Source organism: Adiantum capillus-veneris, chromosome 14 (genome assembly GCF_014529385.1).
Source record: "Adiantum capillus-veneris isolate H3 chromosome 14, ASM1452938v2, whole genome shotgun sequence".
In the NCBI taxonomy this organism is placed as follows: domain Eukaryota; kingdom Viridiplantae; phylum Streptophyta; class Polypodiopsida; order Polypodiales; family Pteridaceae; genus Adiantum; species Adiantum capillus-veneris.
In genome coordinates this window covers 10,027,145-10,037,774 of record NC_140944.1, presented here as the reverse complement: position 1 = coordinate 10,037,774, position 10,630 = coordinate 10,027,145, and the positions used below count along the sequence as shown (strand labels likewise).

Here is a 10,630-nt window from a genome sequence, read left to right as displayed (position 1 = left end):
TAGCCGGTTAGGACATATGTCCAAGAAGGGAATGGAAATCTTGTCTCGTTCTGGTTATTTGCTTGGCTTTTCATTTAATGATTTTGAATTCTGTGAACATTGTCTGTATGGTAAGCAAACACAGCAGCCACATAAGCATAGAAGCAGTAGAAGAGATACACAGTTGGCACTTGTTCATAGTGATTTGTGTGGACCTATGCCTAACCTATCTCTAGGGGGAGCTTCTTACTTTATGACATTTATAGATGATTACTCGAGGAAAGTATGGGTTTACTTTCTCAAGCACAAGGATGAAGCGTTTAGTGTTTTCAAAAAGTTTGTCACACTTGTGGAGAATCAGAGTGGCAAGAAGCTTAAATGCTTACGCACTGACAATGGTGGAGAGTATGTTTCAAAGGCCTTTCAGGACTTTTGTGAGTCAAAAGGTATAAAACGTGAACTTACTGCTCCTTACAATCCTCCTCAAAATGGTGTTGCTGAGAGGATGAATAGGACCATACAAGAGAAGGTCAAAAGTATGTTGTCTAATGCACAACTGCCAAATGGGTTTTGGGCTGAAGCTGTATCAACAACTGTTCATCTTGTAAATAGATCTCCTAGCAAGGTTTTGCAGAAGGATTCAGTGCCAGAGATGGTATGGTCAGGCAAAATGCCCTCATACAAGCATCTCAGAGTCTTTGGCTGTGAGGCATATACTCACGTTCCAAAGGAATTTAGGAACAAACTTGAGCCAAAGAGTAGAAAGTGCATCTTTCTAGGCTATGGTAATTCTGGTGAGATGGGGTACAGACTTTGGGATCCCGAATCCAGAAAGGTTATCCGCAGCAATGATGTTCACTTTAATGAATCCAAATATCATTCTAAACCAAAGAGGGTTGAGGAGATTAGAAGAGTTGTCTTCCAAGAAGATGGACCTGCACGTGCAAGACAAAATGTCAGGGCTCAAGAGGAGCAAGGACAAGATAGAGTGGAACCACAGGTTGTGGCTGAGCCTGAGCCACGTATTGTGCGTAGATCTGGACATGTCACGCGACCTCCTGATAGGTTTGTTCCATCTATGAACTATGTCATGTTGACTGATTGCAATGAGCCTTCATGTTACAAGGAAGCAGTGCAAATGAAGGACTCCGAGAATTGGCAATTGGCCATGCAGTCAGAGATGACAGCTCTGCATAAAAACCAGACATGGAAGCTAGTTAAATTACCACGGGGCAAAAAGGCTCTACCTTGTAAATGGGTTTACAGGTATAAGATCACCGCTCATGATAGTCATCCAAAGTACAAAGCAAGGCTTGTTGCCAAGGGCTTTAAGCAAGAACAAGGCATTGACTTTGATGAAGTCTTCTCTCCGGTGGTCAAGATGACTACATTGAGATGCTTTCTTGCATTGGTTGCCATATTAGATTTGGTGTTGCACGAAATGGATGTCAAGACAGCGTTCTTGCATGGTGATTTAGATGTGGAAATTTACATGCAGCAGCGAGAAGGGTTTGTTGAGAAAGGCAAGGAAGATTGGGTATGCCAGTTGTTAAAGAGTCTTTATGGCTTAAAACAATCACCGAGGGCATGGTACCATAAATTCCACAAATTTATGATGTCTCAAGGCTACAAACGTAGTGAGTTCGATCACTGTCTATATACAAAGAAGGCTAAGGATGGCAGTTGGCTGATCCTTATTTTGTATGTGGATGACATGTTGATTGCTGGCAAGCACTTGGAAGAAATTTCAGCTTTGAAGTCAAAGATGGCAAAATCGTTTGACATGAAAGACATGGGTGAGGCAAGTCATATACTTGGTATGCGCATTGAGAGAGACACATGAAAGAAGTTGATTTGGTTATCTCAAACAGAGTATATTGACAAGGTTTTGCAACGTTTCAATATGGAGAAGGGAAAGGCACTGAGTGTTCCATTGCCACCATATGTGAAACTTAGCAAACAAGATTGTCCTGTGTCTGAGGAAGAACAGGCTGAAATGGATAAGATTCCATATGCGTCTGCAGTGGGTAGTTTGATGTATGCAATGATTGCTACTCACCCAGACATTGCATTTGCAGTGGGAGTAGTAAGTCGATACATGTCAAACCCAGGCAAGAAACATTGGGAGGCAATGAAAGGAATATTGAGATACCTGAAAGCTACAAAGAGTATGCGTATATGCTATGGGAGTCAGGAGCTAAGTGTAAAGGGTTTTACAGACTCAGATTATGCAGGTGACTTAGACAACCGAAGGTCTACATCAGGGTATGTCTTTACATTGGCTGGTGGAGCAGTATCATGGCGTTCTAGATTACAAGATTGTGTTACTCAGTCTACTACAGAGGCTGAATATGTTGCAGCATCAGAGGCATGCAAAGAATCACTTTGGCTTAATCGACTAGTAACAGATTTGGGAATCAAAGAAGAGATGCCTGTGTTATATTGTGATAGTCAAAGTGCTATACAATTGGCTCGCAATCCAGTTTATCACTCAAAGACAAAGCATGTGGATGTGAAGTATCATTTCATCAGGGAAATGCTCGAGGATAAGCAGCTTCAGCTTGTCAAAGTTCACACCACAGAAAATCCTGTTGATCTACTTACAAAAGGACTTCCCTCAGAGAGCTTTGCGCATTTTCGCAAGCAGTTAGGTGTAGGGTAGTACATCACTTCTCTACATCTCTTGTATATTAGCTTGTATAGTAGCTTCTCTCACACTTAAAGTACCACATTGGACTTTAAGTGGGAGGTTGTTGAGGTATAAAGCCCAATGTGGTCGCCCAGGTAAGTGGGCGGGCCGCCAAGTATGTACACATATTCTTTTGTAAAAACCTAATAAGAACTCACTATGCTCTACACATTACAGTAGAGCGAGTTCACCATATCGTCGTGCTCTTCTTCTCGCACTCTCTCTCGCGTCGCACTTCCGCTCGTACTCCTTCAAAGGGTTCTACAAATGTTCCCACAAATTTTTTTAACCATTCAAGTCAAAAACAAGTAAGAGACAATAAAGCAAGGCCTCTGTCAACATTAAGGACTCCCATACAAAGGCTTATTTGGAGAACTAGAAAAAGGTAGAGTCTTCTAGTACAACCAAGGACCATACCGTCACATCACAACATAGTAAAATAAAAGGGCTACCAAATAGTGGTTGAGTCTTTGTGGAAAGCTCAAGAATTCAAGTCAAGTTGTTATGGTGCAAATAAATTTATCTTCACATAGTTAGAATCAAGGGGTTGGGGCACTAAATGCACGAATTATTGATCCCAAACCTCAACAGTCTTAGGGTCCCACTCAAGTTGGGGACCCCTAGAAGGCCAACATATTATGATATCATCATGTATGCTTTTATCTTGGTGGCCGCTCTACAAAGTGGATCTTTGTTCAATAATTGCAAGATTTCATACTAGAATAACATTTTTGAAAGGGTGGCTTAACATTGTTCAAAAAAGGAAGGGCAATGAAGTCATCCATGTCATAGCGGGCCAGGGGATTGCTAGTGGTCATTGAAAATTCACAAACGTATTGCATTCTATAGTGGTCATTGGAAATTCACAAACGTATTGGAAGTTCACAAACGTATTGCTAGTGGTCATTGGAAATTCACAAACGTATTGCATTCTATAGTTGTGATCCTCAAAATATGTCATTGACATATGCTATGTTCAAGGACCTACCACTAGCTCATCTTGCATACGACCATATCTATGTAAGCATCATCACAAAGTCCTCATACTAGCCAATTTCTCAAAACTCATGATTTTAAAACCATTAAAGGTTTAGTGCAAGAAGAGAAATATTCATCTTAGTTAATTTCTATCAAAGTGTGGAAACTACAAGAATTTGGAACGACAAAACCTTTTGCTTTATCATTGTATGTAAAATAGTCAAAGAGCTACCACGTGATTCTTGAGAAAATATTAGAAAATTTCAATTGAAGTTTGTAGATGAAAGCTAAAAAATTCTCAATTGTTTGGTTGCATATAGCCCGTGGAATCAATGATGTAAATTCCCAATAACAACTCCTTGAAAATAGTTGAATGTCATGCCATATATAAGAAAAATTCCACTTATATTAGCGATGGTAATTGTGACAAGATGTAGAACCCGTAAATCCTAATTGCCCGTTATACGGAATCTAGTTGCACTGCCACTTTTTTTTATATGTAAGGTAATTGGATCTTCATTGTTGCCAAGCAACCTAAAAAAGGCCTCAACAAACGTCATACCATGCATTCATAAGGTGTTGTGCTTCTTGTTTTCGCACAAAAGTAAGCTTGTTAAGATATTGATATCAAAGATTTTGATGGTAGATTAGAATAGTGCATCTTGTGTGGAGTTATCAAAGCAATGGAAGTTTAGAAGTAACACTATAACCAATGTTCAAGTTTATTGATGAGTAGTAGCATCTTTCAAATGCTAAAACCCCCAATAATTGGACTAATTGATTTAAAATTTTTTAAGTGCAAGGTATATGGATCTTGATTGGGAACAAGAGACCTCTCTCTCTCTCTCTCTCTCTCTCTCTCTCTCTCTGCCTTTAGCTAACAGCATTTTGGCGTGATGCGTTTCTACTGGAATGTAACCATGGCCTCTTCATTTTTTTGCTTCTATCAAGGGCCTTTGATTGAATTCATTTCGGGTGATATTTAAAGTTTCAATTACATATGGACCCTTTCTCAAAGGTGCTGCAAGCTCATGTTCTTAAATCAAACCCTCAATAAACAGACAAGAGCATACTTGATCAAACTTAAGCCTAAGCAAAGTCCTGGATTTTTAATTTCTAAAAGATAATCTTACACACATATTTAGGTGCCTATAAAGCTGCTCGCTCTTATCTAGTGCTCATTAATAACAATTGTAGTGTCGATTTTTTATTGAAAATGAAAATCTTGGAGATATTACCTTTGCCTGTAATTTTTCAAGGTCCATTCTAGCTAAGTGGCCAAGTTGAAAATCATAATTGGAATAGTATGTCATAAAAGCTGTAGGGCACTAGAAATCTCTGAGCAATGCTTTATTTTCTCACATTAAAAGGGCTTCAACAATATCAAAAAGTAGCTTTTGTAAGTCAGCCAACATTGCATAAATACATAGGCTTTGGCCCTCATGGAGTGCAATTATATAAAGATTGAAGTATTAGCTAAGAGGGTATATACCATACTTGTGGTATTTCAAAAAGTACACAACTAGTTCCTTTCTTCTTGATGTGTTGCAACCCATGATACTCAATGTAGTGCTCCTACCTAAGTCTTCAGTGGTGCATTACTTCCCTTTGTGCTTTCACTTATGTGTGTTTAAACCGTTAATCAAGCGAAAGAATGGTCAAGAGAAGTAGCTCATGAAAAGGGTGTGCACCAAAAACAAGACAACCTTTGTGTCCAAAAGATTTAAGGGTCTTGTTTCAAGTCAACCCATCATAGAGTCCCTTTTACAAACTGCTAGAATCCCATGGAGACAGTCTCAATGAAACACCGTTCCCATCAATAAGATATATATGTGTGTGGTTACAATCGAAATTAAAAAAGGCGAATCACACAAGATACACGTTCCCATATGGACACAAATGAATACCAAGCATCAATCACATTATAGTAAGTTGTGACCAATCACACTTGTTTCAACAATAAAATATCCCACATTGTAATGCTTAATATTAATGCCAGCAATGGATTCCTGCAATAGAATGTTCGTGTGTGTGTGTGTGTGTGTGTGAGAGAGAGAGAGAGAGAGAGAGAGAGAGCTTATGTAGTTTACACATTATAACCAGAAAACAATGTCAAAAAATGGTAAATGACAGCAAAGACCCATCTAAAGACTACTTCATAATGCTCCTTTCAGTAGGCCCTAAAGCAAAACTGAGAAATGCACCAATCAGCCATTTGGGCGGCACAATCAAATTGTGACATGTCAAACAATTTGTTGTTTCACAACTGGCACATAGGGAAAATGCATTATAGGTTCCTGTCTGCCAGACTATTGCACAACAAAGGAGAGCTATTTGCTGTCGATGACTTCACTAATGAAAGGGCAAGGTCGACTTGACGATTGAAGACAATTTCATTGTTTCCATATTTGGGTCAAGTCTCAAAGACAGAAGCTCGGTCCTTTTGCGTCCTTATATGACCAAGCTAACACATATATTTACTCCTCGAGAGTAGAGATGAGCAAGAATTCTTCGACCTTGCTGTTGCTCTGCAGGTCTCCTTAGGTGAGTTAATCCACAATCTGGGCCTTGGACTAATATCCCATGCCCTCAAATGCCAGATCACGGGCTCCCCGACTGACTTGATCAGCCCTTCATCACTATTTCCAAATGACCCCCTTGGCTGTCTGCGACCACCTTGGTCGATCTCAAAATTCTATGACCATCTTGATCTCTTAACAAAAACCAATTTACCAGAGTCTCAGCATTTATACAAATAGCGTTCTACTTTAAAACATGACCCAATAGCAGCCCGGTGGAAAAATTAGAGCTTGCAAGAAGATGTTCATCCATAGAAGAATTAAGCATTAACCAGGCATTCTTTAGATTTTACTTGATTAAGTGTACAAGATACCTCGGCAAAACATGTAAGAGACCTTCCCATTTTTAAGAAGCTTTGTAAACCAACTAATCAATTGGACTTGTGAACGGCAGAAATTTCCTCATGAAGTACTCTCATATTCATACGCAATATCCTCATCCGCATCAGCAGTGGCGTCATCAAAGCTAATAGAAAGGTTTTGCAGCTTGAACCCCTCTCCTTGAATCTTCTCTAGCAAAGAAGATGCTTCACCTGTGGCTTGAATGGTCGTTTGCTTCTCCAACTGCAAAACACCATAATCAGCAACAAAAACAGTCAGTAAAATAGGATAAGACCTGCAAATATAATTTGACATACAAATGAGAAGAGGCAAAACGGAGTAAAAGACTTGACGATACTGACTGAAAGCTAGAGCACATCACATGGACCAAAACATAACTTGCTTTAAAAGAACGGCTTTTCATCATTACAAAATGGATAAGTGCACACACTCAAACACATCAAAGTGGTTGAAGCCTGCATGTGAATATTAATTACGAGTTACCTCCACTGTTGCCACCCCTTCAGATGTGTACACCTTAAGGTTAGAAACACCCTCAACATTCTGCAAAGAGAGCAAATACATTCTCTTAGAAAATATGTTATGCTCACATTTGTAATTACACACACAAGCAATCAACAAAAAACTTGCGAAAGCATAATACCTTCAGGATGTCGGCAACCTTGGGAATCAAAGAATCAGCAAGAGTACCCTCCACCTGCAAAAGACAGTTCATCAAATCACCAATACAAAAGTGAAAAAGGAAAAGAATGGGAAGAACGGTGCTCATGATATTTAGTTCATTGCATAAAGCCACTCATATTCTGTGACACGATGGCTTAGCACCTTTTCTACAAGAGGATCTAATCTAGTTTGCAGGCTCCACTAGAACTAACAACCACTTGAATGAGACTGACAAGTTTCCTCTGATAGCAAGTGATTAGTTCTTCTCTAATGGAGGATAAAATTCACAACTAATCTAGATAGCTCGCACTCCACAAGACTCACTCAATGAACACTTAACTGAGGACTGAATCAACATTAATAGATTGTCTCAGTAAACGCTAAATATGCTCGATGTACCTTTTAATAAGACTACACTTCTGACATGTTTGTCAGCTTACAATTTTGCATAAGACTTGACAAGCCAGACCTATGCAGGTGTAAAATTCAACCCCCTGTTGAAAATGCAATTAAGGATGGCATTTCAGTTAGATTTCCTAATTGCTTGAAATCCTTGGAAGCAATTCCCTAAATAGCCTCTTTTCTTGCAAGAATGATTATCTGCATGCCAGCCAGTGCCATTAACAAAGATTGCAATAATTATTGGGCAACCAGTGTTATATAGGGTAGGGAAATTCTAAAAATGAGACCCTTCGGAGAATACAACAATTACCTTTGAAACTTGAATCCAACTATTCATTGCCGCAATGAGATTTGAAACTCAAGGACAACCGAAAACATATGAGGCTCTCTCTGATTAAACACTAGCTGGTATTCGATTATACAATTTTGAGAGTAATGAGCACATCTCACTTTTGTTAGAGCAACTGGTGGCTATTCCCGCATCATCAAAGCTTGAGCCATTTCGTTTATTAGAGATATACAGCCTCCTCCGCAGCCGTAACCTTAATGACTATGAACAAGCTTTACGAGCCTGCACCATCAAGCTTTGCCCACTTACCACAACAGAATGTACCAACACATCTAGTTGAAAAACTCAGCGCTTTAAAGCCTTCACTAGGACACAACATCTTTTGTCTTTTACATTTGAAAAGAGTGTGCTGGTTAGCGCCGCCCCCCCCCCCCCCCCCCCCAAAAAGCTCTCTCTCTCTCTCTCTCTCTCTCTCTCTCTCTCTCTCTCTCTCTCTCTCTCTCTCTCTCTCTCTCTCTCTCTCTCTCTCTCTCTCTCTCTCTCTCCCTCTCCTGTGCGACTAGGAAGCAAGCAAGAAAGTACTTACTTTCAGGTTCATTGTGAGGCCACTGGGTGGAGCGACAAAAGCTTCGGCTTCTTCCGCTACAACATGAACGAAAAGAGAATGCCTGCGGGATCTCATTTGCTCGAAAGCGGCCGAAGAAAACTGCAAGGGTGGGACACCATAACCTTGAGAAGGAAGAGCACAGCAGTAGCCGCTAGTCGATGAAGAAGAGGACGCAGCCAGCAGACCTAATGAAGTTGTGAGGGATGGGCTTTGACACAGTGTACGCGTAGCCATGGCCCGAGCCCTGTGAGAGTCTTCTGTCACCTTATCCCGTTAGTGCCTCTTCTTACTTCTGCTGTGCTGCTTATTGTCGTTCCATTAAAGATGTGAGTGGATGATCCCTCAAAATGGAGCATGGCATAACTCTCTAGGTCCCTTGAAAAAACATGTCTTGAGTTCAAAGACTAACATGGGATAAATCTCTTGGTCTCTTGGGATCGCTCTTACTTCCATAGAATTTGAAATCTCTCTCTCTCTCTCTCTCTCTCTCTCTCTCTCTCTCTCTCTCTCTCTCACACACACACACACACACACACACACAGTAGAATCATATGCACATCTTCACAACTAGTATGGTGGGTGGCCTTGCAGACAAAAGATATGTTTGAAAGTTGTGTCATCGCTAGATGGTGTATGCATCATGTGGTCAATAGCTACTGTAGCCCTAGCTCATGTTAACATGTTTATATCATTGTGGTAATATAGTTAGGCACCCACACAAGACAGCCAACAAGATACAAGTGGCTCATTTTAACATGTTTATGTTGTTATGGTAAGTGTTATGGTTAGGTATTGTTACTAGAATTCTAGCAGAGATGGCTAAGGAACCGCAAGGAGCAAAGTTACGTCGAGAGGTTGAAGTCACTTAAGCGTGGTGTGCAAATTATGACCAAGTGAAATGGAATGGCGAAAAGAGAATGATGGCGTGTATCTTTCCCAATGGACATGTCAACGAAGGCAGTAATACTTTCTCAATTTGTTAAGTATATGCATGCCAATAATATAAGCACCCTAAAGACCATGCAAAATAGTGCAATGATCATGGTATTTACTCTGAGCATTCCTTTGCAATTTGTATTATCGTGGATTTGTTCAACCTAGTGGACTATTCTTATGTTGCAACATTCTTTACTATGAATCCTCATGAAAAATGTGAGTGTCAACTCAACTAGAAGACAAATTTCTAAAAATATTTAGCATGCACAAATCTATTTACAAGTGAATCAATGATTCCTTGATTGGCACAAAGCAAGTTCCTTACATACTTAACCGCATGTTAGCTGGTACATTTTTATCAATGCACATGTTGTGTGTGTGTGTGTGTGTGTGTGTGTGTGTGTGTGTGTGTGTGTGTGTGTGTGTGTGTGTGTGTGTGTGTGTGTGCGTGTGTGTGTGTGTAGAAAACTAAAATGCCATACATAGCCATGTTGTGTGTGTGAGTTTGTGTGTTTTGAAGAAGGAAGAAAATCAAAAGACCTAGCATGAACAAGTGTGAAGATAAAATAGTCTAGACTCTTGTCATAATAATCAATATCTAATTCTCCTAAATGATTTTCTCATATTAAACTGATCATTTAATGTGGGGAAGTGCCAAGGGAGAAAAAGCTAGAATATTGGTTAAGTTAGCAGACCGGCCACAGTAGAGATCCAAAGGAGGGAAAATAGGGATCCAAAGGGGGGGCCATCTGCAAAAGAGCCATGTGAAACAACGGGCTAAAAAGACCCTAAGGTTCAGCCCATTAAGACTTCCAAAATGCTAAGGTTCCAAAATTCAAAGGTTGTGTCCAAAGGTTAACCTTAGGGAAAATTGGATGCTTAGTGTGTACCCAAAAAGTCTTTCTGCATCCCTACATGGGAGGGGGCGAGCCCCAAAGCTAGGGGATGAGAGAGAAAACCACACACACACACACACAGGCTCCCTTTACACAAAGGGAATGAGGGACACATGTCAGCTTCTTAGGCCAGATGCCCACAAGGTGTGCCCAATTCCTATTGGAAGACCCTTGAAGTGGACCAATGAGAATTAAGCTAGAGTAAATCTAGTTTAATTAATTTAAAAACATTTAATAAAAGAAACCAATAAGAATTAAGTGTCCTAGAAG

At 40.1% G+C, this 10,630-nt stretch overlaps 1 protein-coding gene across 1 annotated transcript; it reads right to left on the bottom strand.

Moving 5' to 3' along the window:
* Positions 1–6,485: 6,485 nt before the first annotated feature.
* Positions 6,486–8,877, bottom strand: LOC147441881 (Heavy metal transport/detoxification superfamily protein). The gene is made up of 4 exons (XM_086528279.1): positions 8,508–8,877; positions 7,211–7,264; positions 7,051–7,110; positions 6,486–6,789 (listed from the first exon to the last, which is right to left on the bottom strand). Exons 1-4 carry the CDS (start codon positions 8,760–8,762, stop codon positions 6,628–6,630), a joined length of 531 nt encoding a protein of 176 aa, XP_086384405.1. The 5' UTR covers positions 8,763–8,877; the 3' UTR covers positions 6,486–6,627.
* Between the last annotated feature and the right edge of the window lie 1,753 nt (positions 8,878–10,630).